General features: G+C 50.8%; 7 protein-coding genes across 7 annotated transcripts; 5 read left to right on the top strand and 2 right to left on the bottom strand.

The window, feature by feature from the left end:
• Window positions 1-1,866: 1,866 nt before the first annotated feature.
• On the bottom strand, window positions 1,867-9,090 carry J4E82_001785 (uncharacterized protein; the record flags this gene model as incomplete). The annotated part of the gene is made up of 2 exons (XM_051728093.1): window positions 1,867-6,986; window positions 7,059-9,090. The coding sequence occupies 2 exons, from the start codon at window positions 9,088-9,090 to the stop codon at window positions 1,867-1,869; spliced, it is 7,152 nt and encodes a 2,383-aa protein (XP_051591975.1).
• A 515-nt stretch (window positions 9,091-9,605) lies between these two features.
• On the top strand, window positions 9,606-11,456 carry J4E82_001784 (uncharacterized protein; the record flags this gene model as incomplete). Its single annotated transcript, XM_051728092.1, has 3 exons — window positions 9,606-9,663; window positions 9,725-10,053; window positions 10,104-11,456. 3 exons carry the CDS (start codon window positions 9,606-9,608, stop codon window positions 11,454-11,456), a joined length of 1,740 nt encoding a protein of 579 aa, XP_051591974.1.
• A 2,296-nt stretch (window positions 11,457-13,752) lies between these two features.
• J4E82_001783 (uncharacterized protein) lies at window positions 13,753-15,336 on the top strand (the record flags this gene model as incomplete). The annotated part of the gene is made up of 1 exon (XM_051728091.1): window positions 13,753-15,336. The coding sequence occupies one exon, from the start codon at window positions 13,753-13,755 to the stop codon at window positions 15,334-15,336; it is 1,584 nt and encodes a 527-aa protein (XP_051591973.1).
• A 2,753-nt stretch (window positions 15,337-18,089) lies between these two features.
• On the bottom strand, window positions 18,090-18,839 carry J4E82_001782 (uncharacterized protein; the record flags this gene model as incomplete). Its single annotated transcript, XM_051728090.1, has 2 exons — window positions 18,090-18,440; window positions 18,498-18,839. The coding sequence occupies 2 exons, from the start codon at window positions 18,837-18,839 to the stop codon at window positions 18,090-18,092; spliced, it is 693 nt and encodes a 230-aa protein (XP_051591972.1).
• A 663-nt stretch (window positions 18,840-19,502) lies between these two features.
• Window positions 19,503-20,516, top strand: J4E82_001781 (uncharacterized protein; the record flags this gene model as incomplete). The annotated part of the gene is made up of 2 exons (XM_051728089.1): window positions 19,503-20,265; window positions 20,314-20,516. The coding sequence occupies 2 exons, from the start codon at window positions 19,503-19,505 to the stop codon at window positions 20,514-20,516; spliced, it is 966 nt and encodes a 321-aa protein (XP_051591971.1).
• Window positions 20,517-23,193: 2,677 nt separating this feature from the next.
• On the top strand, window positions 23,194-23,863 carry J4E82_001780 (uncharacterized protein; the record flags this gene model as incomplete). The annotated part of the gene is made up of 2 exons (XM_051728088.1): window positions 23,194-23,703; window positions 23,753-23,863. The coding sequence occupies 2 exons, from the start codon at window positions 23,194-23,196 to the stop codon at window positions 23,861-23,863; spliced, it is 621 nt and encodes a 206-aa protein (XP_051591970.1).
• A 1,896-nt stretch (window positions 23,864-25,759) lies between these two features.
• J4E82_001779 (uncharacterized protein) lies at window positions 25,760-27,476 on the top strand (the record flags this gene model as incomplete). The annotated part of the gene is made up of 4 exons (XM_051728087.1): window positions 25,760-25,917; window positions 25,967-26,346; window positions 26,396-26,798; window positions 26,846-27,476. 4 exons carry the CDS (start codon window positions 25,760-25,762, stop codon window positions 27,474-27,476), a joined length of 1,572 nt encoding a protein of 523 aa, XP_051591969.1.
• Window positions 27,477-27,682: the final 206 nt, after the last annotated feature.

Here is a 27,682-nt window from a genome sequence, read left to right as displayed (position 1 = left end):
ATATGGACTTGAGATACCCTAGCTGTTTGGAACAAGTGTGCCTTGCCTTGGCCTTGGAGAAAGACTTGTCGTATGCCTCGTACAGGTGCATTCGTATCGCATTACAACATCGCTACGCAGGTCTTTGTACCCTATCCACATACTGTTGCGGCCGACAAACCGACACCCAAACATTCGGAAATAACCACAGCCACATGTCCCCAGCTACTCGAGCCATCGAACCCATAATAATGTTCTTCGCGCCTTCCACCGGTAAAAGGCGTTAACCTGTTCCAGCCACGCGAACCACAATTTTCGGGCCGAGAGATGAAGATCGCAATCCACGTGATGTTGTCTGCACAGCCGCACTCGGCTTCCCACTCAGCCCTGCGCGCTCGATTACTTCCTCTTCGGGTAAATAGGGACCGGCGATCTGGTGAGCCTTATGAGCCTTATGCGAGTTGGCGAATCAAAGCAGCTGCGACAGATGAAGTGGGCAAGACACGCTCGCATCAATCGGGTAGTGGTACAACGCTTCGAACGGGCTGTGAATTCAGGCCGCCGGTCACGTTGTGGGCTTAGGCTGATGTTAGAGAGAGAAAAAGGTGGATTGCGACTGGATACCTCGCTTCGTCAGACCCAGATGGGAGTAGGAGATATGACGATTGTGGATGCTGTGTTTGGGGGGCCTGATGACTTGTGCCTAGTTCTGCGCATTCTGTAAGGCAGACTTTGGCTGCTTGCAGATGATGTGCGCATGATTATGGTTGGGTGAGATGGGAGTCGTGGTAGGTATATAGGGTTTGTGGTGTCCTGTGGTTCAGGGAGATATCATTATCATCATCCTCGTCACGAAACCGGTTCTTACAAGGTCATACCAACACTTTCTCATATTGTAAAGTGTCTGCGATACTTTCATCAACGTCGCATACGCATCATCGTCGAATACAAATCTCGAAAACCTACGTATCTTACACATCTACACCACACGTATCCAACTGTCAGATACGTGTAATCAGCGACAGTTTCGCATAATCCAACAAATCTACACACATCAACGAACTATCGCAAAAATGGGCTGCGGCATGTCCAAATCACCTTCTGAATACCCTCCTCCGATGCGCCAAACAAAACGTAACAAGCGCCGTCACGGCGGCGGTGGTACTTATGGTGGAGGTCACGGTGCATACGCAGCAGGATACGGAGGCGGCGGTGGTTTCTTCAGTGGAGGAGATGGTGGAGGTGGTTTCTCCGGCGGAGATGGTGGATGCGGAGGAGGTGGTGGAGGAGATGGAGGCGGCGGCGGCGGTGGTGGTGGTTGTTAGACGACAGGATGGGGTAATCTGGGATTGGCGTTTTTTGGTATACCATTTGGGCATTTGGTAGCATGGATTTACGATTATGATAGGAGTTTGGTGGTTGGGTAGACCTGGGCTTATTTTCTACACGTCGTTTCTCAATACGAAGGCCATCCACATTTTATATTATGCACCTCTTTGAACGCATCGTAAGTGAGGCGTATAAAGTGCTGTAGCAAGTACATCTATAGGTGCAGCTTGTTAAGGAGGTGGTGAATTCGGGAGTATACATGCCCACGCCAAGTCCATCCCTTTGCGTGTTCAGTTGTTTCTTGATCGTTTACATTTGACATGCTACGTGAGTGTGTGTGCGATAGTGAGGTTGACAAGGACACCTATCGATGAAAATTCAAATGTATCAGGGGCCACGAAAATGTTTATCAAAAAACACATTTTCATTCTCGAAAAACGACCCGGTCTCACATACTTCGTCCCGAAGGAAGGGACCAGAGTCTTACCAACACGGATGCCCAGAACCAACATGCATCCGATGAACAGTTCCAGGTCTCTAGTTCTCATTGAGCCAGCACTAACCCTTCACCTTCTCCTGCTCATTATCTACGTAGTCTTCCTCCTGCCCATCGTAGCACTCCAATTCATCGTCGATATCTTCTGCTGATGCTCTACTCGACTTTTTGTGTTTCTTTTCCTTTGCCATCCTGGCTCGTCTCAAGCTACTTGCTGTACCTGCTTGCAGATCTTCTTCAATATCTTCTGCTATTTCTCTAGTGGATCTGGTCTGTTTCCTTTGTTTCGCACCCGTTCCATCTCTCCAGCTGGATCCTTCTATAGACCCTTTTGTCTCGATCGAAACACGTGCCACATGTTTCTGAGCCTCATCAGCGACTCGCTCGGTCTGTTTTCTTTCATTTGCACCGCTATCGTCTTTTGAGCTACTCTCTCTACTCGTATCGAGGGTCTCAGCCTCCTCTTCTAGTCGTGTCTGTCCTGCCTCTACCTTTGGGGATTTAGGTTCCGGATCGATTGTTGCGAGGTCTTGCTCGCGGTCAATTCCTGGAGCAGGCTCACTGTCGGCCGGATGCTTTGATTCGCGCGACTTGAGGTCGTCATCAGAAAAGAACTGTTCGCGGTAGGACGGTAGATTTGGGAGATCAAAGTTATGGAACTGGTTTTCGCCCCAGCTTACCCTGGACTTTCCTCTGCTTGATACGTCGTTGTTGTGTCTAGTCTCCACGACAGAATCTGCTACTGGTGATGCACTATGCACAGAAGCCGTAGGACTTCCGGGAGGCGTAGGTAAGATGAGATTCAGCGACGGTGTATGTTGTGGTTGCGGTGAAGCTGTTCGAAGATCCCTGGTGTACATCGATGGATCTGGAACAGTAGCTTGGTTGTTTGTTGAGAGCGTCGCCGTCCAATTGGACTTATCATCCTTGTTCTCTACCAAACCCTCAGACTCCAGCTTGTCGAGCACTGGTCGAAGCTCTGCGACTGGGGTATCAAAAGTAGTTGCGAGATTCGATATGTTTTCGATTAATCCAGGCAGGCTTTTCAAGTAAGACAGCGCGCGTTCGGATAGGTCGCTTGATGAATTCTCATCCGGGGTCAACTTTTCAGTGTCTCGCATGGCGTCTCTTTCCCCTCTCACTCGTATCTCGACTGCCTTTTGCTCGCCCAAGTCGGTCAGAATCCACGTGTGTTCATCAGGTCCACTGGCGATGTATCTGTCCTGTGCTAATCGATGTATCATCGTCAGAATTCTTGAAGAAGGAGCTTGAAGTTCGAGGGCAAGATCCTTAAGAGATAGCCCTTGGCCTTTACGACTCAAGCATAATACTATTTGATCAATTGGAGTTAGAGTAAGCGGACTGGCTGAAGTGGATAGGTAATCATCGCTTAGAAGCTCTTTCGGCGCGAAGAAGTCAGCTTGAGAGACTGGCTCGGCAGAGTACCTGTCCTCCCAGTCTTGTAAGACGTCGCGATCTTGTTGGCGAGGCTTGAAGATGTTGGGGTCGAAGATTTCAATCTCGGGTTCTGGTGGTTGGGGCTCTTGTTCAATCGGAGGAAGCTCCTTAGCCTCTTCCGAGATAACCCAGGTATCGTCATTGATAGTGTTGTGCACGCGTCCATGTGCAGCAAGGGTGTGCAATACCGTGTTGACCACACCAACCTCAATATCAGCTGCGTCAGCAATCATGTTGGTGGTTTGCCCTATGTAGGAGCCACTTCGTGTCCTTAGATCAAGGGAAAGATATGCCAGAATCTTTTCGGACTCTATGTCCTCTTCTAAAGTCGGTTTCATATCATCTGGTTCACTGCCTGAGCTGGACGCGACATCTTTCGAGACATGAGCGGAAGGCTGCAGGCCCTTGTCCCGCTTATTGAGGTAGTCTTTGTCGGTTTCGTCTCCGATTGTCCAAAGCGTTGCCAGATCTCTCTGGGTCTTGTTGTTACGCTTGACAAGCCGTTTAAGAGCGTCGAACAGCGCTGGATCTAGTGCGTCGAGAAAATGCCATCGTTCCATCATTCGAGTCAACTTCACTCCCTGTGTTCCTTTCCCTTCCATCTCTCCCCGTTTTACCACAAACAAAGACGTTGCATGTGGAGGTAGACGCACAGCGGAAGCATCTGGACCTTGGAAAATTTGGAGGGAAGGCAGTGGGTGGTTCGGGTGGCCATGCTGCAACATCCAGTGGTGGTACGCCAGCGCTTGCTGATAGTCTGCGGCTCTAGCCTGCGCCTGCTGATTAGAGTAGTTCAATGTAGCGCCTCGCGTCAAAGATGAATTTGCGCCAGCGAGATCTATTGTCGCATACGGATTGCCTTCAGAATAATAACCTGCACGATATAGCTCGATCTTGCTCTGATAGATATAGAGAATGGAGGGCACCCAATCCTCCAATGTCAACGGAGCAAGGACTGATGCATGGACTACCGCAGGTGGCTCTGTAATTGACGCAGTGGAGCCCTCAGCTTCAATTGCGAAATGGTGTGATGCATTCTCATCTTCATGAGCTGGGTCCTCTGATTTTGCCTCGCGAGGTGTGACTGTCTGGAAGAACGGATATCCGAGGCCACTTTCCATCTGTGTGCTTTGCGTAGCGCTTTGCGCGATAGTCGAGAGCAAAAGCATGGAGCTAGGCAAACGATCCGCTGGTACCTCCAATTTGTATCTATCTCTTCTGGCATGGACGTTTGCATGTGGAGACATTTCCACACGCTGCCATATATCTTCTCCAAGACGGTAGCCCTGTTGGCAGAGTTCATGGCGCCTCTCATACAATCCATTATGACACGTATCACAGTCATCAACATGCGATTCGAATTGGAAAAAGGCATGTTCTTCGCTTTTATCCATGGGGCGGGACTCGTGGGTCCACATCTGCGTCTGTTGAATGATTTGTCGGTAACGCATCTGTCTAACTTCCTCATTGACCTCCGACAGCTTCCGCAAGTCAGATGAGGCAGGAAGAATTGTAGCAGATGGGTTTGATGAAGACGAGTCTTCTCGGGTCTCATCAGTTTGTCGAACAGACGCTGGAAGTGAGGTATCTTGTGCAAATCTTCCTCGTATCTCGTGTTTTCTCTCTTCTCGCTCAGCTTCTTTTCGCATGTGGTCATCTATGGTCATCGCTGCCTGGTGTTGAGCGGAGGTCTGCTCCTCGCGTTGTGATGCATCGGAAACCCTGCGTTTCGGCGGCGGAAAGTAGACCGGCAGAAGGCTCTTGTAGACGAACTCGTCATTGGAGGAAAAGACCACGAAGATGATCTTGTCGAGACCATTAGCCCGTTCTGCGGATTCAAGGAATCGTTTCACTTCCTCCATGGCTAATGATGCGCAGTCACGTCGCGGATAATTCAGCATACCAGTTCCAATGCTGGGTATCGCGACGGATCTCGCCCTCAGTTCCACGGCAGTGTGTAGAATCTCCCGGTAGATGCCTCTCAAGATCGTCTTGGTATCCTTTCTGAATTGACCAGGCGGGACGACATGAACAACGTGCTTGGCTGGTAGGAGGAAAGGAGGAGTTACTTTGACGTCACCTTCTTTGCATGGTCCGATCTGCTCAGCTTCGACTTCCCAACGTAGTCCCGGCCCACCTTTCTTGAAAACCGTGCGATCCAAGGTACCCATGCCGGAAAAGGAAACGTCAGTAGAGTTGACCAAAACGTCGACTGCAAGTCTGGTGATGTCTTCTCTTAGCAAGCAGACAGTATGGTTGAATGAAGTGGACGGTTGCGCCATCGTTGGCTTGGCCTCAAGGTCGCCAAGTAGATAGAGCCGCGCAACGGAAGGTATCTGATGAACTTGGATGATTTCCCGATTGTTCGAGATAGGTGCTTCGGATTTGCGCACATGTATGACTTCGTCCAAATGATCGCGGATACCTTTCGCATCTTGACTTTTCTGTTTGACAGCGTAGTTCTCCAAGACTTGCCGTGCTCTTGCCATCGAATCCGGTTCCTTCCTATCGCCTCCTATGACGCCATCTAAGCTGTTCGCAAACATCCAGCAATAGTCGAAGAGAGTCGAAAGATCGAATCCATGGCTGGCTTGCATACCAGTGTTGGCTTCGTCCCAGAAATTTTGCTCCTCCTTGGTGAAGCCTACTTCTTTCGCTCGTTCTGCGATCTCCGATATGGTACTACATGCGGTTGAAATGACAGAGCACAGTAGATTGAGATCTCCAAGACTCCGCTTAAGCTCCCTTGATCCCAAAAGATAGTTGCGCATGGACAACAGCGCAAAATCGATCCTCCCCATATCATGGGCACATGCGTTAGTCTCAGCAGTCTGCGATCTAAAAACGTAGGTATCGGACATGTCAGTTAAGGCCTTTTGAAGCTGTGAACGTGCCTCTAGTATTTGAGCCGATAACGCGGCGCGATTCGCTGACCAGTCCAATGTTCTCGCTCTGTCGAGATCTCCATGCGTAGGTGGAAAGAAGACCGGTAAGAAGTCTGTGTACGCCTTCTCATCGATCGCTGCTTTTACGCAAAAGATAATTCGCTCGGGGCGATGCTCAGGATGTGCGTCCAGATATTCTCTGATCTCTTGCAGCGCTATGCGTGCAGCAACACGTGGCGGAAACATGCAACCTCCAGTGCCTAGGCAAGGAAAAGCGATCGTCTTGAGTTCGTAAGTAGCAGCTGTTTTCAGAGCCTCACGATAGCACGCGCTCAAAATGTTGAATTGACCGACACCTTTGGAACCGGTATATGTTGGCGCTGCAGCATGTATCACCCACGAAGCCGGAAGATCGTGTCCATGAGTGAGCTCGACCTGACCCGCCTTGACTCTAGGCTTTGATCTTGCCTCATTTCTGAGACCTGATCCACCTCTTTGGTATATAACATAATGCAACGATTTTGGATCAGGTTGGGCCTTGAAGTTAGATGGAGCATTATTGACGATGGCATCTACTCTCAGCCTTGTCAGATCGTAATGACAGAACGAGATCATCTGGTTATAGGCATCGTTTGGCGCAAAGCTCTGATCGCGCTGCAACAGCCGCCGAGATTGGTACAGGGAACGCAATGTGGGGATGTCGGCTGTCGAGATGATTGCTTGTTTTTCTGAATCTTCAGCTTCTTGGTCGTACAGCTCAGATCCAGTTGAAAATGTCTCAGCATCTTCGGTAGCCTGTGTATCCGCCGTTGACTGGCGATTCAATGTATGCTCTTTTTCTGTAGGAGTAATATTGTCAGTATGCTCAAACAGTTACAAGCGGCCTAGTCACCATTCATTCATTCACTTACTATTTGGTGGGTTGATCCTGGTGAAATTCCACTTGGTCGTGTCCTTTTTGGGTTTGAAATCCATGTTGGGGAAACGCTGAGTATCGAAGACCTTCAGCGCCTCCTCACCAACCCAATCATCAGCGAAAGTTATCGAGCCACGCCAGGAACCATAGCGTCGATAGAATCGAACGGACAAGGCCCCTGGAAGGGTCAGGACATGTTGTCTGAATGCTTCCACATGGTCTAGGTGTTTCTTGTGTGAAAGCGATACGTCTTCGTCAACCTGCTGATCATCAGATTGCTCATCTTCCGAATCCTCCAGATCATTCGATTGGCTTGCGATCATCGCTAACCGATTATGACTCTCGTCGGGAAGTTGCTGCAATCTCTCTGCGGACAGTAAACTCTGACCAGGCTCGTTTACATGACGGACCTCAGAAGAATTCTCCAATTTTATATCTTCTAGCTCGATTTTGTCTGTGCTTGTGTCTGTGCGGACTGAGTCGGGCAGAGACTGAGAGTTGGAAGTCCCACGGCTTGCGACGCTGCTTGCCCCGTCCGCGTCGTCTTCCCTCCCGTGAGGCAGTGCGAAGGTAGCGAAGCGTTCCAGATGGTTTGCGATGTGGCTCTGTAAATCATCTAGACCGGCAGTATCTGTGGGTACATAACAGATCGGACACTTGGTGCGTGTATCCATCGCTGTCGTCTCCCCGATTTTGGCGATGACTGTTATCTGATCTTCAGGGAAGTTGCCATTATGGTCTTGTCGAAGATGGTTCTCAAGACCAGAAACAGAGCTAAACAAGGCCGCTGCGTGTTCTGGACATCGCCACAGTTTACGATGAGTCGCTTCGTGTTCGGCCCACTCCCGGCGACTACGGAAGAGCTGTTGAGAGCTCTCGCAGTCCTGGTATGTACAGATATATGGCTGCAGATCTTGTAGCAGATGCGTCTTCCAAGCTCGTCCTTTGCCATATCTTGCAGGGCAAACGATCCAACAATATGGACACTCGAAGTCTTTGTCGCCGCTGGCAGCTTTGGGCGGAGGCGGTAATTCAATGCCTTTCCCGTGCAGATCCCTCACTGTCACAGCGTAGCTTGTCACCGACTTGGTATCCACTATGTCATCTAGAGACTGATGATGGTGTGTCGCTTCCGTGCCTGACAAGAGAGTCTTGCCGGTCTTCTGGCTTGGCGTCGGTCTCGAGGTGGTGATCATCGGGGTTGTTGGAAAGGCTTCGAGGTTGTCATTACGGGTTGTGTTAGGTGCCTCACGTGAAGCAGGTACGACAGGCTCCGGTGCCTCTTCAGGAATTGCGGAAGCGCCAAGTTTGTCACGATGTCGCTTCCAGTACTTGAAGTGCCGCCTACGTAGCGTGATAGAGGAGCTTAGCCTCTCAACCAGAGAGGCTTGTTCTTCTTGAGCCCCCGAAGGATGCTGTTTTCGTAATTGCAGGAGTAGCTCCTGAACATGCTTTCTGTCCAACTCAGCATAAGCATCAAGGATATCCACTCCGGTCTCTGGATCTTTTGGCATATAAGAGGAAGCTTTAAGTGATCTTGAGTGTATGCTAGGCGTTCTGATGCGTACGCTAAGCTTGTAGAGATTGTCGATGATGTCAACCACCTCCTCAAACCTCATCTTCAACTCGCTCCTAGGTCCATCACTATCACTGTCGTCTTCTTCGCTGAAGAACCCATCGTCGTTTTCATCTTCCTCAACTTCTTCCGTCGATGTTTGCGCCTCGAAAGGTAGACGAGCTCCGGATATGACTGCGAAGGTCTCATTGAGGTTGTGCTTGAGCTCATTCAGAAGCTTGAGTGCACTGCTAAGCAGATTCGGGGAGTCGCGTAGCCTGTAGTCTAGCGAGCTGTGACCTTTCTGCAGCGCACCCAGATTACCAGCCCATACTCTGAACCTTCCGATCTCGTCCTCGAGCACATCGCCGTCTACTTCTTCCGTAGACTTACTGTCGCTTGCACTAAGAGCATCGGTCAAAATTTGGAAAGCGCGTATGTTAGCAGCTGTTGCGAGCCTAAGGGTCGACATTATGGAAGCTTAGCATGCCGAGGACGGAAGCGAGCGGGGACTTGCGGCTCTGAGGGGTCTCAGACATCGGAGTAGAAAGGTGTCGTGAACCCAGACAGTCGAGTCGTATAAGCTGGTAGATGTTCTTTGTTCATTCTGGTCCGCAACGAGATGGCATTTGGCTAGTAAGCGCCTGTGCCATTGTGCAGCCTAATGACTGCATGGGGTGAGGCGATGCTAGGTTCTTTCCAGATTGGTGGGGGGCGCAGTTCAGGCGCCTCGCAGACAGCCGCACCTTCTCGCAACCTCGTGTCCTTCGCAAATCAACAGATTCGCGCGTCCCATTCACTCTCCCTCGCAAAAGGATGGTTCTCTCATAGCTAATAGTTGTGACTCATTTGCATCTCTTCGTGTGTCTACCGTGAGGTCCAGTCCAGAGATTCAGACTCGAACCCCGCTCGGCGTTCGTTTCTTCCACCATTCGCCAATGACGCGCAACATCGACCTTTATCCCGAATCCTAAGTTGAAAGCTACAATGAGCGGAATCGAGGTAGCTGGCCTTGTACTTGGCGCTTTGCCGCTGATTATTCAAGGTATGTAATGTTTTCATCTCGACCAACAATCAGTAAATTGCTTACTAATTTATTTTCTTAGGAATCGATAGCTACAGAGAAGGACTTAGTACTTTGAGGAGCATGTGGGATCGAGACATTGAGTATCCTGCCCTTCTCAGGAAACTCAGGGCCCAGTACGATCACTACGAGCTGACAATCCGGATACTTTTCGGCTCCATTACCTCTGAAGCTGAATGGACAAAAATGACCACTGATCCCATGGCATCTCGGGGATTGTGGAAGAGCAAGGAAACGGCGCTTCAAGACAAGCTTCAAAACGCTTACAACTCGTATCAAAGTATCATGGCGGAGATCGAACAAATCACGAAGAGCATCGCGAGTAGACTAGATTTGGACGGTGCAGCCGAGGTAAATACATATGGTATGTTCAGTGCATCATTGACTGACGCCGTTTGTAGCTTACTCGTAATAATCTCGACACGTTGCTTGCCGCGAACCCTAAGAAGTCCAACGACAAATTCGAATTCCGCAAGCGTGTTCGTTTTGGTATGAGCAAGAAGAAGTTAAGCGCACTTCTGGAGAAGCTTGATGAGTGCAACAGGCAGCTCGAGAGGTTCACGGAAAAGAGTGAAAAGATCGAAACCTACCATAGACCGAGCAAGCCTTCGTATGCTACACGCTTGCAGAAGCTGCAGCGCTATGCCAAGATTCTACACGACGCACTTTGTGTGTGCTGGTCATGCTCATGCAAGTCTTCCCATACAGCAAGTCTCCAACTCGACCCTCGCGGAGACATATTTGCGCCGAAGTTTCGGGAGGCGCTCCGCAATAACAAGACAAGTTTCAATATCTCTTTTTCGACCATTTCGCCTGACAGCAGTGGCGTCTCGTGGACTTTTCAAGCCGCTAGGATCTGCGTCGACGAGGAGGACGATGCCTGTCTTTCACCGATGGCCTCCCCCAAACCGAATAGGATGCAAAGGAATGTCAGCTTCGGATCGCTTCCTCCTTACGCAGTTCAAGATCCAGCGACCACTTCACCACCTTCATATGAGGAGGTCAAAGACCTTTGCGCATCTATTCAACAACTCTATAAGAAGTCCCCGACCATCGGCTTCTCGTTAGACAGTAAAAGCAAACTACGAGGGGCTTACTCGGTCGACACAGCAGAAGCACAGATTCCTAGTACAGAACTGATATCTCTGGAGACACTGCTAGAGAGGCCACCGGTCATCAACGGAAAACGCTCTAAGTTGAGCAGAAAAGAGAGATATAGCCTAGCGTTGACATTAGCGTCCAGTATACTCTACCTTAACTCAACACCCTGGCTTGCCAACGAATGGGCTGCGCGAGACATTCTTTTCCACCGAACGTCAGATACCACGTGTCCGATCGATCTCGATCGCGCATACCTCGCTCCGAATGTAGCTGACCGTTCTGAAAACGGATCAAAAAGCTACAAGCCAATGATTTTGAAGAACAATTTCTTGCTCGCTTTAGCCGTAGCATTGCTCGAGCTTTACTTTGGGACGACTGCTGAAAAATACCACCAGTCGGAGTTTGAAAACGAAACTGGTGACGCTTCAGCAGATCAGAAATACAACCTCCTTACGTTGGTACATAACTGGATACAAAGCGAAGCTGGGGAACTGTCTGCTGCTTATCAAAGTGCAGTCAGTTATTGTATGAAAGAGTCTGTCGATCCCACGGTTAATTTACAGGACACCAACTGCCTACAAGCTGCAGTTGAGAATATCGTACTACCGTTGCAGGAGGAGCTAAACCAGTTCTTGGGCAAGACTTTGGCCTAATGTTACAGGTTTTCAGCACAAGACTAGAGCAGTTCCAACACAGCATCGGTTTGCAAGATTCAGTCTACGATGCTGGAGACGTGTAGAACAAGAAGAGGAATAACCAAGAAAATGCGCCCAACCTGTCAGCACGGCGTTTTCCGATCATGTTTGCATGGCGAGACTAAACCACCAAAATGCTCAAGGTCCAACAACAGACCATAAGAACTATGGTCGCCACGCGACCAAATGATACACAACATCCAGCTGAAGTTTCAATAACAATACTCGAGCGAAAGACTAGAAGAAACAAACCACGGCCGCGCCTCAACGCTACAGTACCGGGTCGGGACGAAGGGCGCTTACTCAACGCACATCACCTCGTATCTGACCCACGCGCCAGGCAATACGACGTGCGACTCTGGGGTAAACCAAGCCAGGCTAGTGCAGCAAATCTCCGAAGTCAAACTGAACGTCGAGCGATGGGGTCGTAATGAGGACATGAGTGTTACTCCACAATAGCCACATCGGTTACCATGCGATGTGGCGAGAGAGTTGCGCGGCGGCTAAAAATATCAGCAAACAGCCTTGCAACACCCCGCACCCCGCCGGCTCTCACCACATCACACAACCCACAAACGCCTGTTCCCGGATGCGCGGCAATATCGTGATCCGAGAGGGCGCAACACGAAGCTTTACTAGTGGAGGGACACGCACTTGGCGAGGTACAAAGTTCAAGGACAAGCTCTGTAGAAGATGACGGAAGCTTAGGGCGAGTCGCAATTGGTGCTACGGATCAGATAGTTGATCGGAACTGCCCGCCATGTTAATATGAAACATACCCAAGGTCATAGCAATTAACTCTGGTTTGCTGCACACCATGCATGGTCGTCAACGTTACGCGGGCGATACGTGCTTGCCGACTATCGGTCTACGTCATGAAGACAGGCAGCTGTGCTGACCGCATCATGGACCAAGATTAGGCATAACCCTTTAGGAGATTATGGCGGAAATTGAAGATCTGGTGCAGGACTAGCGGGGGATACGCATTATCTCTGTCGAAGGATTCCATAGCTGAAGATTGGAGATGGACGATGTAATCACGAAACAGAAACGCGCGCGCGCGCGTCAAGCTACTGATGGTGTTGTCAGGGAATTGCTTGTGTACGTGGCAGAAGTATTGAATAGATACGTTGTGTTTGAGGAAATATGCCGCACATGTGTCGGATTGTTTTTGCTAAGACGAGGTAAGAGCATAAAAGTGGCACGTTTCGTTTTACACCGCCTTGAGGGCGCCATAGATGCAGAGGCAGCTCCTAAGTTCCAACGGGGTAGGGAGCGGTAGAAGCTAAGGCAAGCGAAGCCACCCGGTAGAGCCCCTCGTTGGCGCGCACGACGCCGCCGAAGCCTGAAACAGGCCCACGGTTGGACGAACGGCGCCGATGTGAGGCGGCGAAAATAGGCCGCATGGGGGTCGGCTAGGGAGTGAATTGGCCACGGCAAAAGCGAACAGGTATTGCGCGACCAAATGGGGATACTGTTGGTTAAGTAGAAGGAAAGTCAGTGTGATGTGGGTGGCAATGGCGATACATAGGGGTGCTAAGAGGCTATTAATAAACGCCAATGGCCGGGGGGTCAGTTCAAGTTGGCTCCGTGGTCGAGGGAGAGGGGGGTGTTAGAGTGGAGAGATTGAGGAGGGAGTAGATAGGTCGCGGTTGCCCAGAGGCCGGCGTGAGTGGTTGCAGGTCTTTGTTATGCAGCCGACGAACCATAACAACAACACGACTGGTACCATAATAATTGCGGGCGCCGGCCACGACAAGCTCTCGAGCGCATTCACCCTGAGGCTGTCACCTGCTCCTCGTCCTTGTCCTGAAGCAGTGGGCCAGCATTGCGCATTCAACGCTCGTCAATCTGTCTAGGGCCATCCCGGTCGTGCTTTAGTCTTGGCGCGTCGGCACCCCTTAACGTCACCTGGAATCCGTTTTCTCGATTCCCAATCCAAGCTCCTGCCAACGCTTACCAAACCACAAGACTCGACCCAGACCGCTGCTCCTAGCGACAAGCACTCGACACTCGCTGAGTCCCGGAACACCGCCCACAGGTTGACAGCGCAGAGCGCACCCATACGCTCTTTTCGCTGTTCCGCTCCCCCAAGACTTGTCGACACCATGGCACAACAGTACGACACCCCGGCCTCACATGCCTCACACGCCTCCCTTGCGCCGCCCCCCGCGCACACAACCACCACCACATTGGCAGCCATGGCTAACATTTGCCCAGAATAACTTCGTCCTTGAAGGACTTCTGGCACACCATGACCTCGTACGACCGCCACGCCTCGCACGACTCGCCGTACCGCACCGGCCGTCACATCCCCATTCCCCAGAGCCGCCACGCTGCCCTCACCTCCATCACGGCGAGCGGCGCCGAGTCCCGCGCCGACCTGCACTCGCCCTACCAGCACGACGAGCTCGCGACCAGCAATGGCTTCATCGGCTCCCCCCAAGGCCCCATGTCTCCCAGCTCCCCCTACTCGCCTGGAATGCGTGGCTCCCTGAGCCGCCAGGCCACCATGGACTCGGACACGTTCGACAAGGGCGCCAATGGCCAGATCCAGATGCAGGACTTCAACGAGGGCCTGCCCCCGCCACCGCCTGTTAGCCACTCGTGGAGGCGTATCGACCGCTGGGTCGAGGACCACTACCAAGAGCTCTTCGACAACTTGTGCGAGGGCTGCACATCGAACGACGTGAACGAGCTGGAGCACGAGCTCGATGCGACACTCCCCATGGACATTCGCGAGTCGCTGCAGGTCCACGACGGCCAGGAGCGCGGCGGTCTCCCGACCGGTGTCATCTTTGGCCTCATGTTGCTCGACTGCGAGGAGATTGTCATGGAGTGGAAGAACTGGCGAAAGGTCGCTGAGGAATACCTCACCACAAAGGTCGACTACCGAACACCGCAAATCCCAGTCAAGGCTTTTGCCGGCTCCTCTACAGCTCCTCCTGTGGCTACAGTCCAGAGCACAGGCAACCCCCTCTGGCGACAAGACCTCCTCGCGCGTCAGGACTCGCAGCCCCCGAATGCCGTACAAAAGGCCTACGCCCACCCAGCATGGATCCCTCTGGCTCGCGACTGGGGAGGCAACTACCTTGCCGTCGATCTCGCTCCGGGTCCCAATGGCACATGGGGCCAGATCATCATCTTCGGCCGCGACTACGACTGCAAATATGTCGTCGCACGCTCGTGGGGCGCTCTACTAGCCATGGCCGCAGATGACTTTGCCTCCAAGGACGTACACATGGATGAGGAGACGGGCGAGCTGAAGCTGTTGGCATTCAAGAAGCAGAACGTTGAGCCACCCTACCTAGAAGTCCTCCGCTGGCGATGCGATCAGAAGCACGGTCGCCGGCGGCCCAAGGGACGCCCGAACAGCGGTCTGCGTGTCAACCCCAACGCGCCGGGTATGGTCGTCCCCAGTAGCACTGCGAGCAGCCCCTACCACAGCCCTGTAATGGGACCAGAAGACCGCGGCCGAAGCCCCCACCGCCTCTCTAAACCACCCAAAGGCGTCAGCCCGCGTGGCAAACTTTCAAGCCCGCTCGCCCGAGTTGCGGAAGAAAACCCAGCACCGATCCGCGTCCACACGAACCTCGATGCCAAGGCTGCCACACCCTCGGAGAACCTGATCTCCATGGACACACCAAGGCCCAGTGACGAGCTCCCCACTGCCCGCCTACCTACTCCCCGCGACAGTCTCAGCAGCGATAAGGAGAACAACAAGGAGAACCAAGACACCAAGCCTGAAGCGCCTTCTTCACTGAAAAGCCCTAAGTCGGTGAAGAGCCCTATCGCTGCGACCGCCGAAACAGAAGATCTCAAGACTGTCGAGATATAGGAATCCCGCCATAATCATTTCTCCTCGTTCCAACACGCTTCCCATTGATGATCTACTACTAGAAGGAAACGGCTGGATACTTTATACATATTCAAGGAGTGCAAGGCGTAGGGTTTTGCGGGGTGGAAGCTTCATGTGTTCAAGCAGGCGTATTGACCAGCATTTCCATTCCTGACAAGCCAAGGGCGTTTTTTTCTCCATCCCATTCGAACAATGCAAATCTTTAGCTTCTCTTCCTCAAAGTACACGGCTGTCGAGGCAACAACACAGTATCATCACCATCATCCTACGCAACACAACACACAAACATCAACAACCATCACCAAGACTACCGGACTCGGTCCCTCTGTCACCCGCACGCCAACATGTAACAACACATATGTTCGTTTTTCTTTTCTTCTTCTTTCTCTGCTTCTTTCGGCTCCGAGCGCTTGGCTTTTGGCTTCCCGGATGAACTAGCTGATAAGCCTTTTGCTTCTTTGAAATGTCTTTTTTCTCTTTTTTCTCCTTCCTAGCTTCGATCTACCGAGTCTACATGAAACTTGTTTCTGACTATTCTGGGAGCGGAGCGGAGTGGGGGAAAAAGGACGAACAGGTGAGGCTCTGAGAGCCACCCTTGTCTTACCCTTTGCGTCTGTGGCGTGTAGTAGCGGGTTCGTGCATTGGTAATATCTTTCTTTTTTTCGATTCATATATTCTGAGTGTGTTGGTGGTTTTGTTTCGGGACTTTTTTGTTCGTTCGGCTGATGGGATGGCGGAGAAAAGGCGATGAGTGGGGAGGACGGGATAGGCTTCTGTATATCCTTGTTGGTGTGGCAGTCATATCGTTAGAATAGGTGGTGTGGAATACGTAGGATGGAATTGAGATTGTAACAAGAACACGGTCTTTGATCACATGTCAAATTATGCTGTTTGTGCAACACGTTCGAACGAAAAGTGGAAGGAGCCCTGCTGACTTTGAGGAAAACGGTTTACTGTGCCTCTTCACATGGCATTCAGGTGCGTATCTTGTTTTGTTCGCATCGCGGACGAAGTATGTGCAAACGGGTTTGAGAGCCTACGAACGATTGTATGGATCGACTTTCTATGTTCATCATGGTAATCTCGCAACCTCTTACTAGACATATATACTTTTGCCATCTTTTACTACAACGCATGTACTTTTGTCAGCGATCATCGCTCGGTGTTTCACTACGATCCCCCCTTCCGCGGAAATGACAAAGTTGTCTGACCTAGAAAACCGTATGGCTGCCTCTGCTACACTTCAACACCGTATGTCCTCATTCTCTTGATCTTCCACCACTAGCCAGCTTCAAAGGCCTCCCAGCAGCTACACATCCTATACCTAATCCCAATTGTACCATCCAGTCCTCCTGCCAAACACAAATATAACAAGCATATTTCCCCACGGCGAAAGTCACTGGACAGATTGTTTCTGCATCGACACCACCTCGACTTCTACTCCGACCAAGACTACCAACAATGACGGTGGGCATGTTGATGCTAGGATGCAGGGTCGTAGAACTACAGATGAGGAGGATGAGAAAGAATATGAAAATGGAGATGTTGGAGGCCTATGTGAATGGAACGGGTGGAGTAAGCAGAGCGAAGGCAGTTACTTCGTCAAACTAGCGTGGGGAAGAAATGGGATGAGTATGCTGAGGGGGGCTATGCGAGGCTGCGGGTGATATTGCAAGCTTTCGCTCAGGGTTGTGTGTTGGTGGTGTGGGGTGGGGGATTCTTGAAAGGGATGCCGGAAAGGAAGATGGGGTTGAAGACGAGGAGAAGTGGTACTTCTATCTCGAGGATTTCGTGCATATGGAACAATCCAACACCGCGGATATGCATGCGATGATGCAGAGGTTGGGAGACTTGAATATCGAGAGCGCGGTATTTTTCGAGGAGCTCGCACGAGATCATGAGCGTCGGCCTGCGGAGGGCAGGCTTGGTTACCGTTTCACTACACGTGATGGCTACCTTACTCAAGAAAATGCCTGGATATCGACCTGGGAAGGAAATTTCACGCAAAACATGGAAAGGTTGCTGCGGTATGACCTTGAAATCAGTGGGCCAAGATGAGCAGAGATGGAGGAAGTGGTCGAAAAGTTGTTTGAGAAAGTGAAGATAACATTGGTGTTACAGAAGAGAACAACGCGGTAGTCTTTGATCCTGCAAGGGTTTGGGGATATGGGGAATGTGAGTTGAGCAATTCCAACTATGGTGCTCATGCCCGGTGATATTCAAATGCAATCGTGCGGCCAACGTATGATGAAGATGATCTCAGAAATCTTAACCAGCAACAGTATGATGCTTATCTGCGGCGCATATCGGCTACCTGGCCTACAGAGGATTCCGAGGCAAGGATTATGCTATATCATCTATATGTCTTTTGGTTTACCTGACAGTATACATCCTACTATGGTTTTCCTCTCGGTGCTGACTTGGGAATCTGTAGGAGGAGGAGTCTGCATGATTGTGCGCTGTTCACTCGCGATCCGGAGAACAGGACGAGGTAGGTTGACAAATGACAAAGTTGATCGCGAGACGATGGATACTGATAGGCTGAAGTAGATTCGTGAACGAAGCTATGACGTTAGGATCATATTCCCAGAAGGATTGGAAGAGTGGATGAAGGCAGGAAAGATGCAAAGCAAGTATTGAAGTGAGTGGTCGAGAAAGGATGTACGATAAGCCGAGCGACCTGAACAACTGCAGCAGGTCGCCTCGAAATGAATGATTCTGTATCACAGCCATTACTCCTCCTTGATGTGAACAGCCAAGCCCTTCTCTCCCTCCCAGAATGCAATTGTCCTCTCCGCAATCGTCTTCGGGTTTAGCACTTTATTCTCAGGCGCCACAGATCCCTCGATATGTATCAGCCCGATGTGCACACCACTGTCACTGAAAGCACGGTTGAAGCTCTCTACCATATTCTTCTGCGAAGCCTTTGTCAAGCTTAACGAAAGCAGCTGCGGTATAGGATCCCAAGGCAGATGGCTATTGGTGACGAAAAGCGCAGGTTTGGATGTAGAATTAGACTTAGCCAGGCTCTGGAGTTTGGGAATATAATGCTGTGCTATGACGTAGAGGGCGAGGTTGCTCGTCTATGATCTCCATTAGCATACCCGGTATTGTTGATATTGGAAAAAGGAGTTAAGCACTTTGAAATCCTCGTCAATCTCCTCAACACTGACACCGAGTACTTCACTTGGCTTTATGCGAGCAGCGTTGAAAAACACTACTTCTACGTCTTCGCCTGAGGTCATACTGTCAAGCTGCTTGAGTACACTTGGGATGGATTTTGTGTCTGCGAGATCGATACGGAGTGTGTCGACTTTGACGGGGAATGTGCTCCTGGTGACGAAAGGCGCATCTTCGTTCTGAAGGCGTTCTGTGTTGCGCGCAAGAAGAATAATGTGTTCGATACCTTTGGACGCGAATCGAAGGGCGACATTGTCGCCGATGCCAGGTCCTGCGCCAAAAAGGATAAGAGTGCGTGTCATCTCGGAATGCTAGAGGTGTTGAGTATCTAACGCTTTGCTCGATGGAAAGCTAGTCTCTGTTTATGGCGCGACGCTTCGACTTTATACTTCTCACTGGTGGTAGTACACGCTTCCAATCACAAAGTCGTCAAGAGTTCCGTTGGCCTCGCTCACTACCATCTAGCTGCATATGAATAATGGTTATGCAGGCCGTCCGTATCCCATAGGCTGGGTTCATGCATGTCTGGATAGGGCTTACATACGACAATGCTTACCCAAGCTAGCTGCAGCACCACATTATGGCGACGAGAACCATCATCGGTCGTGGGGTGTAGGGTAGAAGATTAAGCCCGTATCGAAGAGGAAGACGACATTTTCCCAAATGAGTGAAAGGTGAACCCCACACTTCAGTCGCGCTAGATTAGCGTGGCACGTCATACGCCTGCCTCCGCTTTAGAACCTCACGTTTGTGCTGACGATGTTTCTGAGAGACGGAATATCGAGCACCCAAGAACATCTAAAAAATATGGCGAAACGGCTTGTTCTATGGCGAAGTACAAGAAACGTTGCTCGAAACGAGTTTGTCCTTCAGGATGCGGCTCAATATGAGTCATTTTGAGTCGGCCTGAAGGATGCACATAAGGCGCGCCAGTATATCAGGGGGCGGCCACAGCAATTGTCGAAATGTTTCCATCACGAATGTTTGAACCGATCACTATGTCACAAAGAATAAGAGATACTACGCTCGCCAGCGGCTTCACAAAGACGATACATAGCAAACCCACTGCTGCCCTGGACCCGGCCTCCAACAAACTACCAAAGCCATTCAACGTACTCATAGTTGGTGCGTCTCGCGGGATAGGAGCCGGTATTGCCCATGCCTACGCGCAAGCAGGTGCTGCGTCTCTCCTCCTGGCAGCGAGGTCATCTTCAAGCCAGGAACTAGCGACAGTCGCACAAGAAGCCAAGAACTTGAATCCGTCGGTATCCATCAAAAGCTTGGAGGTCGACATCACATCAAATACGAGCGTTGCGCAGCTTGCGAAGGATGTCAAACAAGAAGTTGGAAGGCTGGACGTTGTCATTGTCAATTCAGGATACTCAGGACCGGTAGTGCTGAAAGTCGAGGAAGGAGATCCACAAGATTTCCAAGATGTGTTCGACGTCAACGTACAGGGTACATACCTTGTTGCGCACCACTTCATTCCGATACTGAAGGAAGGTGATGGTGCTAAAACCTTCATCGCTATCAACTCCTTTGGAGCATGTATCGTAAATGGGCACATTGCGAACACAGCATATTGTATCTCGAAATTTGCGCAGGCACGTCTTGTCGAGTTCCTGTCGGAGCAGTACGGTGCGGATGGTATATTGGCTGTTGCTGTACACCCTGGCGCCGTCAACACGGAGATGGCAGACAAGACTACGCCAGATAGCTTTCGACCTTGTAAGTGTATCTTCACTATGAGCTCAATGAAGGATACTGACTTTCTAGATCTCACAGACGATATTGGTCTCGGAGGCGCTTTTTGTGTTTGGTTAAGCACCGAGAAGCGGATGTGGTTGAACGGCCGATTGCTGGGTGCGACATGGGATATCGACGAATTGCTAGGAAAGAAGACACAGATAGAGGGACAAGACTTGCTCAAATTTGGTTATAGGGTAGGCGGAGTTTCGGCCGCAGGACGAAGCGCATAAATTTGGGTTCAATGATCACAAATTGAATGCTAGCCCAAGCGGCTTCTCTAATACGAGGGCAGTGTATCGTGTCGAGATGTTCGTTTCCCATCAGACGCTACATGTTGTTGGACGAAGTTGATGTACGTCGCACTCTCCGTCTTTTCCTCATCACTTGAAATTTCCAACATCCCCAATGTAGGTGTAGCCTGCCAATCTCCTTCCCAAGCCGCTAGCTCAACAATATGTCCTCGATTCTTTTGCAACCTACACTTGTCCCAGTACCACAATGCACGGTTTAGCTCTTCCTGCAAGTCTTCTGACCCGTGATAATGTAATCCGTTCTGAGCAGCTGGAGTGCACACAGTCGTACCTAGAAGGAGTATATTCACCTTGGGGTTCTTCTTTCGGGCCATGCTGAGGTTTTCAGACATAAAATGACTCAGTATGTGCATTAGCGGTATGTGATCCTTGAGACATGTCTCACATAACTTTGGCCCCATACCTGGTTGGCTGATCAACAACTGGACTCCAGCGGACCTCATCGGTGGATTCGGGTTGTCTGCTGCAAATCGAGCCAAGATAGGATGGACCTTCATCTGTCCAAGATAGAGACCAGCGTGTTGTGCCCACTGGATGAGCGAGGGAGTGATGATCAGTGGAATGTTTCCCTGAGCGTAGTATACCATTCCTGGTTGGTAATAAACCATCTCACCAGAGCTCAGTGTTGCTATAGACTGTTTGTGGAGCAGTTGTCTAGCGATCTGGAGGAACTTAGCGAAGCCTGCTCCTATCTTAAAAATATCTGGTGCTGATATGATAAGTCGAGGCGGCCGATAGAGCAGCTCGTACATCTTAGGCTTGAGCAAGGCGTACGCTTCATCGTGAATCATCTTGGACACTCTCAGGATAGCAAGAGGAAGTACTTGGAGGACGAGAACGATACTGCCTTTGTGGTCCGGAGTATATGGCATAATCAACGTGGAGTGTCGTCTGATGAAGGGGAGTTGCTCGTAGACTATTAGTCGGATTTCTTTTGGTAGGTCGAGAAATCTGAAGGTATCCATCCTTGCTGCAGTGGTCATCTTGGTAGTCCGTGTGTGGGAGAAGTGACTGATCCTAAATCGGATGCACCGTTTTATATCAACGAAAGAAAATACAAGAGCTGCGCAGCATGTGACCTATGCGTTCTCAATAATATAATGGAAGCGATGTGGGTGGGGTACCAAACATTGCTACTTTGCGCCAATCCGCTGCGCCATTTTTCTGATTCACTACTTGCACAAGATCAAGGATACCGAGAATATGCTTCCTCCTGTTCTATGAGCATACTGCCTAGCCCTTCCGACGTTGGCATGGTATTGCAGCATGAAGAAGATCAGTCTCGTTTTGATAGCCACCCATTGTTACACCACATCGCTCATGCTCATGAAGCAGCCTGTAAGGCCATTTAGTCCGAGATCTTTCCAGAGGCTGGACGATAAGGTTTATGGATAGGCGGTGGAGGGAGAACAATGAGCGCGTTTCTTGGTCGCAACTTCATCTCGATCTGACGCTAGCTTGGTTTGGTCTAGCCCAGCCCCGGACTGGAGTTGTCACCAGGACCCATTCAACTGTTCCCTCTTCATTGCCACCAGCTGTCATACACTTAACGCTCGTCATCTACACAAATGCTGCCTCGTTCTACTATCGCGCGGTGTTCGTTGTCTTACCATGAAAGGGTAGAAGAAACTGACGCCGTCATGACGCGTACCCGGCCTGCACCACATTCCCGCGGGATTCACGCGCATCACGATACACCCACCACGCTTCATTTATACGAGCAGCACAGCTACCACTGAGAAGTCGATATTATATGCGTTGATCACAGAGTCTGCATCGCTGCCCAATTTCAAAGTCAGAGTGCCCAAGATGACAGCAGGCTGAAGCTCGTTGGCCAATTGACTGCGCCTCATTCTAGAAGCGAGATGGTCCTCCGTGATGCTGCGCCTACAAGTCGACGCCATTACAGTTACACGGTGAACATGATCCACGATGCCGACTTCCGCACGAATCATCTGCAAGCTTGCTATGATGGTGCAATGCTTATATCCGAACTGCTACGGAGTAGAAAGAATGTCTGGCCAGTTTAGGACGCCGCTGCTACCGGCTAACCTACGATTGATCGTGTCGAGACACCGTGCGGCTAGTTCTGTTCCTTCCGTATATCCTATCGTTGCCTGGGGCTTGGTAGTGTACACGTCTGGTGACCTCGGTGACTTATTTACACACTCGATTCCCCTCCAAGCTCACCATCAATACAAACCGTCCCTGAACGAACCATACCTTATCATGTAAGTACATATGGTGGATTAGAAAGGCTAGATTGCTGTCTGCCGAGATCACGACGATTCGCTCGTGATCATCAGCGGGGTATTCCTGTCATGACCACGGCGAAGACGGCTTGCGGTCTGTACATAGAACCACTCCACAAAGCCTCGCCCATGAATATGATTATGCTGACTCTGGAGTAGCACACTTGGGCTAGGAAAAATGACAGTGTTCTCTATGTATGATTGCAAGCGCCCCCTGCTTAAACATTACTGATACGCGGCATAGCTGAAACACGGGTATCATATTCTAGGAGTCTTGCGATATCTGTCTGAATCCGACCTGATATATCTCACTTAACCGCCGTGATCTTTGTAGGCTTCTTAATATGAGATCCATCAAGCGGATACACCCGACGAGCGACGAGACTCCGCCGTGGGCAGGCATGGCTTTCACTCAGCCACTCGATTCTGATGCTCTACACGAACTTCTGAAAAGCCAATATCCACAATGTACCAGTATGCGCCAGCGGAAGCATTTGGCCGCCATAGACTTTTTGAACCGCGAACTTGAGTCGATGCAGAACGAAGCTATGCTTCTTCAAGCGTCCCATCCGGGTCCCGAGGAACTGGACGTGTGCAAGCATCAAAGAAGCCTTTCGCCTTCCCTGTCACATAGCAATTCGTATAGGTCGCCGGCACTTGTGGAGCATCATCCACAGCAATCTCCTACCATCACCAAGATTGCAACTGGTCAGCAACATGTGTTCAGTATTGTGGATGGGGGCCTTGCGGTTCAGCCGAAGAAGAAGCGCAAGATGACACCCGCAGAACGATCTGCCTATAAGACTACAAGAAAAATCGGTGCTTGTGATAAGTGCAAGCGCCAGAAGGGCAAGGTAGGAGACAGTTCCGCGTTCGTGGCAGACCAAAATTAACATGATGTAGTGCACTCACGTCATTGCAACCCTCATGCCTGTAGGAAAGACCTTGCGGGATGACGACATTACCTTGCAAAGGTCAGTAGTGATGTTGAATGTCAGTAATCAGCTATCATAATGCTAAGCCGATGTGTTAAGACCCGAGGCAACGCTGCCGGCTACAATGGCCACGCACAACGATCAAGATCTGGCTCGAGCTCGCAAGGACGCAAAAGACTTGTCGCAGTCGGTCACAGCACCAAGCAGCCCGCATTGGGCTCAAGAGACTCAGGGAATTCAGCAAGGCAATCAGTCAGAGATATCGGGGTACGTACCTTCACATGTCACTGGATTTTACCCCAGATCTCCATACAACAACCATGAAATCCAATGGAACGATCAATCCCCCTTCGTCGAACCTCAGTCGTTTCAGTCCAGTTATGATGGTTTTATAGACCCTCAGGATCAACCCGGAGATTCCTCTGCGTTCTTGCATTCACAAGGCTCGTATGAACGACCTTGGAACCCATCTACAGACTACATGTCTGCAGCTAACCAAGGGTGAACTACTACTGGGTGCCACGACCTTTCACCGCGGACTGGAACAGTGAGATAGGCTATCCTGACTATCTTCACTGCTATTCATGTTTACGTTGCTTCTTGTCATGCAAGAAGCTTTTCTTTATTTCTTATATCCAGTGCGAGGACTGATTCCAGGACTTCTGATCCAAGGAAGGATTTTCGGACCACAGCATACCAGGGCCCAAAAAATAGCCCAAGGATACGGAAGTTTCTGTCATTGAGCTATGGGCATCAAGTCGGGATGTACATGCATACCTAATTGAGTCTTGGAGAGTTCAGGAGGTTCGCTGCTACGCAGTAGTGAACCTGTCTATTGGTTATTAATGGGTACGTTCAATGGCTAAAAGCAAGCAGTCATCGCTACAATCAAGACGTTCGTATCGCCCGACCTTTGCTCCTTTCCTATCCATTCAACGTTGTCCCTCTTTGCCAGACATCTGTTTGCCGACTGGCTTTTCCCTGTTAGGCTTTGGCCCTGGGCCATGCTGCCGTCATTGCTAGTAGACACAAGTCCTACTAGCATGTCTTCGGTATGCTCGCTGGGGAATCGCCCTGTTCATGTTTTGGCTCAACGTCACCGGCTATCCTGTTCCGGTCTTCCTCACTTTCTTTGCTACTTACACCTAGCATATGTTCCGACTGGCATTCTCCTATGTTATGGCCAAGCCTGCAAAGCGAGATTGAAATCCACGCACAGCTTCTAATTGCCTCTACAGGTCGTCAGCATCAACTAGGTCGTCCAGCTCAGAAGCCTCGTCTCCGATCACGAGTACGACTTCTCTTTCTGATTCGCCCGAGACAACAGTAACAACACCAACTGCGACATCTCGCCCGCTTGAATGACGCACTATACGTTTGAAGGATTACGACTCACGACTCGCGTAACGACTTGATGTTTTGGCTTCAGTTATGTTCGACTTGTCTATACAATAAATACATTGAAAGACGCGTTGCTTTTCTGTTATCACGAATTGGATGCAATATGCGATGAGCTGCGATAGAGGGGAAGGCCGCTATTATAGTACTGTTTGATACATAATACACTGCTGCCAGAAGGCCTTCTCCTTTTGAGTGGGAAGATGAATTAGCGTCTGGAGGCGATGACAACATGTGCGGAGCGAAAGCGGCGCTGGGCTTGGTCTCCCCTTTGGGCAATGGACCTCGGCCCAATCACGAAGCCTTGGTGTAACCCGAGACCAACCTCGCATGCGCTGGACGTTGAAGGCCTGCACCTGCTTTATCAGTCACGACTAATCATTTATTACGACAATTGCTACGACAGGAGTATTTGAACAAAGAGATTCCTTGTATCACGCATCGGTGCATTGACAGGCCCGTGAGCAGCAGCCGGGACCCTGGGTTATCTTGGGTGGTCTTCCGACATTCCCCACACGCGACTGACGCCTGCTCCACCCCCAAGTACGCGGGCTGCATAGCCCTCTCAACCATCAACATGATACAAGGAACGCGTCGCTGGCTCAGGCGCAACCGCACAAACTTCGCAATCGGCGCCGGAGTGCTCGGCGCCGGCTATCTGGCGGGGCAGTATGTGCTGGGCAAGCTCGGGGAGGCGAGGCAGCGCATGAGCGATGATCGCATCGCGAAAGAGAAGTGCGCTCCATACTTTCTTATCAAGGAGCACGTTCTAACGGCTCTACAGTCTCCGCCGCCGCTTCGAACAGAACCAGGAAGACTGCACCTTCACCGTCCTCGCCATCCTACCGACCGCGACCGAGAACATACTCGATGCCATCCCCGTGGAGCAAGTGCTGGAAGAGCTACAGAGACAAAAGGCAGAGCGCCTGTCACGTAGCGTCGGGCCCAGCGAGATTGCGAGTACAGCGCCTCCAAGTGTAGCCGACACGCCCGAGGATGACGCAAGAAGCTCGAGTCTGCAGACGGACAGCTTCATCCATGCCAGCCAAATCGCTACAGAGGGCGATAGCAATACGGGACCAGCCGAGGGCAGTCCAGATCCCCGAGAGGACAGGAGGTCCAAGAAGAGCAAAGCACAGCTATGGAGTGAGATGAAGATTAGCTGTATGTGCCCCGTACATGGCATTGGGAGTTGCGATACTAACATGACCAGCAATAACGCGAGCCTTCACCCTCGTCTACACCCTGTCTCTCCTTACGCTTCTCACTCGCATTCAACTGAACCTCCTCGGCCGTCGAAATTACCTCGCATCCGTCGTGTCCCTGGCCGCACCGCAGCCGACCACTGAAGGCTCAAGAATCAATCTAGAAAACAACGACGACGACAACTTCGAGCAGGCGTACGGCAATGATTTCGAGACAAACCGCAGGTACCTTAGTTTGAGCTGGTGGCTGCTACACAAGGGATGCATAGATCTCATTGAGAAAGTGAGGGTTGCAGTCAAGGACGTCTTCGGCCTTGTGAACCCAAGAGAAGAGATGACCTTGGAGAGGCTGTCTGAACTTACACTGGAAGTGCGCAAGAGAGTCGAAGGTGCGACCGAGGAAGAGCGAAGGTATGAGTTCACTCCAACGCGTAAAGACATCAGCTAACTCCCCACAGAACATGCAAGTGGCTTGCTTTCCTACTTCCACCGCAAGACCAGGAAGACTACGTCCTTCAAGAGTCCGGCATGACCTCATCATCTGAGTCGACATCCCCCACAACAACCGCCTCTCTTCGTCGCCTTATCGACGAAACCTCCGACCTCATCGAATCGCCTGCCTTTGCCCATGTCCTTACACAGCTTCTCGATGCGGCCTTCTCCCACCTCGTCGATGTGAAGATCTCGCAACTCTCATACAAGATCCCGCCCGTCTCTGATAGCAACGCTCGTGTGCAGGAGATCGTTGGCCACGACGTCAAGGCTAAGGTCGCCAACAGTCTAGCGGTGTTCTGCAGACAGGCGCATAGTATCGGAAGCGGAGCGAACAACGAGTACTTAGCTGCTATCGAAGCTGTTGGTGGTCTGGAGGCATTCGCTGCTGTGGTCTACTCTAGCAATTTCGAGTACGAAAGCCCAGAGGCTACTGCCTTGGACCGTCCCGCTCCTGTTCAATTGACGAAGCCAAGCGTGGTGCCTGAAGTTGCAGCTTTACAAGATGTACAGCAGGTAGATGCTCCTAAGTCGGATGACCCATTCGAGAGCGCTTGGGGAAAGGCGTTAGCGAAAGAGGATGGGAAGAAGATTTGAGGACATTGTATGATAAGTTTGAGTAGTGAAATGGCTGTTGTCGTAGTAGGATTCTTGAGATACCCGTAATTTGAACTTGTAACACTATATATCTTTGTGAAACCTACTACGACAATTTACACAGTACATTCCCTCTCCAAAATGTGTACGTCCTCAGTAGGTTCCGATCACAAGAGTTGTGCATTCCGGCCTCGGAACGTAAGTCG

Source organism: Alternaria postmessia, assembly GCF_024291825.1.
Source record: "Alternaria postmessia strain BMP 2775 chromosome Unknown scaffold_7, whole genome shotgun sequence".
Taxonomy (NCBI): domain Eukaryota; kingdom Fungi; phylum Ascomycota; class Dothideomycetes; order Pleosporales; family Pleosporaceae; genus Alternaria; species Alternaria postmessia.
The sequence above is the reverse complement of the archived record's forward strand: the minus strand, read 5'-3'. Positions and strand labels throughout refer to the sequence as shown.